Source organism: Triticum aestivum, chromosome 1A, assembly GCF_018294505.1.
Source record: "Triticum aestivum cultivar Chinese Spring chromosome 1A, IWGSC CS RefSeq v2.1, whole genome shotgun sequence".
Taxonomy (NCBI): domain Eukaryota; kingdom Viridiplantae; phylum Streptophyta; class Magnoliopsida; order Poales; family Poaceae; genus Triticum; species Triticum aestivum.
In genome coordinates this window covers 339,323,922-339,328,283 of record NC_057794.1, presented here as the reverse complement: position 1 = coordinate 339,328,283, position 4,362 = coordinate 339,323,922, and the positions used below count along the sequence as shown (strand labels likewise).

General features: G+C 50.4%; 1 protein-coding gene across 1 annotated transcript; it reads left to right on the top strand.

Annotated features, from left to right (window-relative positions):
* The first annotated feature begins 3,058 nt into the window (after window positions 1-3,058).
* LOC123125844 (glutathione S-transferase U7-like) lies at window positions 3,059-3,473 on the top strand. Its single transcript, XM_044546324.1, has one exon. The coding sequence runs from the start codon at window positions 3,141-3,143 to the stop codon at window positions 3,471-3,473; it is 333 nt and encodes a 110-aa protein (XP_044402259.1). The 5' UTR covers window positions 3,059-3,140.
* Window positions 3,474-4,362: the final 889 nt, after the last annotated feature.

The window sequence follows — 4,362 nt, the reverse complement described above, 5'->3', positions numbered from 1 at the left end:
AGCATGACGGCGTGGTGGTGGATGCAGCAGTCACCGCAGCAGGGCTTCGCCGTTCTACTGCGAGAGGGAGAGGTGTAGCAGGGGAGAGGGAGGCGCCAAGACTTCAGGGTGCGGCTGCCCTCCCCTCCCTTCATATAGGCCCCTTAGGAGGGTGCGCTGGCCCTAGGAGATGGGATCTCCTAGGGGGGCGGCAGCCAAGGGGGAGGAGTGCCCCTAAAGCAAGTGGAGGCGCCCCCTCCCCTAGGGTTCCCAACCATAGGCGCATGGGGGGCCCAAGGGGGGGGCACACCAGCCCACTATGGGCTGGTTCCCTCCCCACTTCAGCCCATGGGGCCCTCCGGGATGGGTGGCCCCACCCGGTGGACCCCCGGGACCCTTCCGGTGGTCCCGGTACAATACTGTTGACCCCTGAAACTGTCCCGATGGCCGAAACTGCACTTCCTATATATAATTCTTCACCTTCAGACCATTCCGGAACTCTTCGTGACGTCCGGGATCTCATCCGGGACTCCGAACAACTTTCGGATTACTGCATACTCATATCCATACAACCCTAGCGTCACTGAACCTTAAGTGTGTAGACCCTACGGGTTCGGGAGACATGTAGACATGACCAAGACGACTCTCCGGTCAATAACCAACAGCGGGATCTGGATACCCATGTTGGCTCCCACATGCTCCTCGATGATCTCATCAGATGAACCACGATGTCAAGGATTCAAGCAACCCCGTATACAATTCCCTTTGTCAATCGGTACGTTACTTGCCCGAGATTCGATCGTCGGTATCCCAATACCTCGTTCAATCTCGTTACCGGCAAGTCACTTTACTCGTACCGTAATGCATGATCCCGTGACCAGACACTTGGTCACTTTGAGCTCATTATGATGATGCATTACCGAGTGGGCCCAGAGATACCTCTCCGTCATACGGAGTGACAAATCCCAGTCTTGATCCGTGTCAACCCAACAGACACTTTCGGAGATACCCGTAGTATACCTTTATAGTAACCCAGTTACATTGTGACATTTGGTACACCCAAAGCACTCCTACGGTATCCGGGAGTTACACGATCTCATGGTCTAAGGAAAAGATACTTGACATTGGAAAAACTCTAGCAAACAAACTATACGATCTTGTGCTATGTTTAGGACTGGGTCTTGTCCATCACATCATTCTCCTAATGATGTGATCTCGTTATCAATGACATCCAATGTCCATAGTCAGGAAACCATGACTATCTGTTGATCAACAAGCTAGTCAACTAGAGGCTTACTAGGGACATGTTGGTGTCTATGTATTCACACATGTATTACGATTTCCGGATAACACAATTATAGCATGAATAAAAGACAATTATCATGAACAAGGAAATATAATAATAATCCTTTTATTATTGCCTCTAGGGCATATTTCCAACACATGGTCCAACAGTCCAGCCAAAGGATATAATCCGGATGTCCGGATACCCCCTAATCCAGGACTTCCTCAGCGGTCCTCACAGCGGTGGCCATCTATCACATCACTCCGCTCGACCTTCCGATTGAGTTCCTAAAGGCAATTGACAAGCTGCGACGTGCCTATCTTTGGGCTGGAACGGACAAGGTGACTGGCGGCAAATGCAAGGTTAACTAGGAGTAAGTTTGTAAACAGAAGGAATATGGAGGTCTTGGCATTCTAAATCTCGATAAGTTTGTCGCTGGCCTCCGGCTTCGGTGGCTTTGGCTTGACTGGGATGAGCCCCCGAGGGCGTGGTGCAGGCAAGGGACGTCGTGCATGGCTGCGGACCATGATCTTTTTGCCGCTGCGACCAAAGTGACGATTGGTGATGGGAATAAAGCGATTTTTTGGGAGTCATCTTGGCTAGAGGGTCTAAGACCCAAGGACACTACACCAAAGATCTTTGATATTTCTCGCAAGAAAGGCGGAATGGTTGCCCAGGCTTTGCGGGATCACCATTGGATAGCTCAAATTGACACCCAAAGTGCCCTCACGCTTGACCACCTTCAGCAATTCTCGGCCTCGTGGGAGAAGCTTGCAGGCGTTGTCATCCAGCCGGGCATCAAAGATAGCATTTTGTGGAAGCTCGCCAATGATGGGAACTACTCTGCTAAATCTGCATATTGGGTGCAGTTCGCTGTACTCACCCTCACTACCTTTCAGGTCTCAATTTGGAAGGCTTGGGCTCCTCCCAGATGCAAATTCTTTGCCTGGTTAGTCAATCAAAACAGAATTTGGATCGCAGATAGGCTGCAATGCCGAGGATGTCCAAACTATGACAGGTGCCCGCTTTGCAATCAGGTCCGAGAATCGGCTGCCCACCTCCTTTTCAAGTGCATGTTCTCTCTTCGGGTTTGGGATGGGGTGTTCTCCTGGCTTGGGCTTGTTGTTCCCACGACTACTTGGCACAATTCAGCACGGTTAAATCTTGGTAGGATGAGCTCCTCTCGAACAACACCAGACCGGTTAAGGCCTTATCCTCTCTGCTTCTTCTTGTGGGGTGAGAACTTTGGAAGGAACGGAATGCGCGCGTCTTCAGAAGCAAAGCGGCTCCGGTGGCGATTGTCACATAGATCATCAAAGAAGAAATGTCTATTTGGGCTATTGCGGGTGTCAAGCAATAGAGCAATGTATTGCCGCGAGAGTAATCCGTTTAGAATTTTGCCGTTTCACGGCACTTGTGTAACAATACCCTCTTTTTAATTAATGAAAATGGCAAATCTTTTGCCTAGTTTAAAAACAAACTTTTCAATAACAAGTTTCATGTGACGTAGCATGGTAAAGTTTGGCAGGATTCTCTTAGTCTGGTCAAAGTGCAGTAAATCTTGTACTAAGTCCAAACTTAGTCAACTTTGGCATACTATGGCGTGGCCAGCCTTGCACCATACAGGCCTAAGTGGAGGAACGATTCTTGTGTGTAAGCGGACACACATGAATGTGTGGCTGATGTTTGCCAGCGAGGCCTCCCTCATACCTGTCCATGCCAAAGAATTGTAAGCGCGGGGGACATATGTTCAGACCTGATTACTTGACCAAGTCAGAAAAGTAAGCCGGAAAACTAGACTGTTCGAAGAATCAACCAACCAACTAGTCCTTCGCACCGTTCTACCGGAAGAATCTCTGCTGTGCTCTATCTCTATATGACTATATATGCCTCGCGTGTTCTCCTCCGGAGTCTTAAAACAGAGGCACCAAAACACAATCTACGTATGTGCAAAGTTCAGTCAGACCTTGAGTTGACAGACACCACACCAACAATGGCCGGAGCAGCAAACGATCTGAAGCTACTGGGCATGTGGGCGAGCCCGTATGTCCTGCGGGTGCGCCTTGCTCTCAGCATCAAGGGCATCAGCTACGAGTACACAGAGGAGGACCTCCGGCACAAGAGCGAGCTGCTCCTCCGGTCAAACCCCGTCCACAACAAGGTCCCCGTGCTGATCCACGACGGCAAGCCCGTCTCCGAGTCTTGTTGAGGTTGTGTGGGGGAGGGGGAAGGGGGAACCGATCCTTTGGGCAAGCCTTGTTGAGGTCCTTGAAATCGACACATAGGCGCCAGGATTTGTCCTTCTTTGGTACCATCACCAGGTTTGCTAGCCAGTCCGGGTGTTTTATTTCTCTAATGAATCCGGCCTCCAATAGCTTGACTAGTTCCTCTCCCATAGCTTGTCTCTTAGGTTCAGAGAAACGCCGAAGAGCCTGCTTGACCGGCTTGACTCCCTTTAGAATATTGAGGCTATGCTCAGCCAGCCTGCGTGGGATTCCTGGCATGTCTGAGGGGTGCCAGGCGAATATATCTCAATTCTCGCGCAGGAACTCTCATAGTGCAGCGTCCACGATGGGGTTTAACTGTACCTCGATGGAGGCTGTTTTTGTAGGGTCCGTTGGGTGGACTTGAAATTTGACTATTTCATCCGCTGGTTTAAAAGATGTGGACTTGGATCTCTTGTCAAGTATCACGTCATCCCCGTCCACTGTGGAGCGCAGCGCGGTTAATTCCTCGGCCGAAAGGGCTTCGGATAATGCCTCGAGGGCCAATGCGGTTGTTTTGTATTCGGCGCGGAGTGTTGTGTCCGGATCACTAGCGAAAGTGATGATTCCGTTGGTCCCGGGCATTTTGAGCTTCATGTACCCATAATGGGGTATGGCTTGGAAGATCGTGAACGCTTCCCGTCCTAAAAGGGCGTGGTATCCACTACTGAACGGGGCCACTTGGAATGTAATTACTTCGGACCTATAGTTCTCCGGCGTGCCGAATACCACATCTAGTGTGATTTTCCCAGCATAGCGTGCTTCCCGACTGGGGATGATTCCTCTGAAGGTTGTGCTGCTTTGCTCAATCCAGTTCCAGTCTATTTCCATTTT

What these genes read in the sequence shown, in the direction of transcription:
- LOC123125844 (XM_044546324.1), top strand. Translation starts at nt 3,141, where the DNA reads ATGACTATATATGCCTCGCGTGTTCTCCTCCGGAGTCTTAAAACAGAG.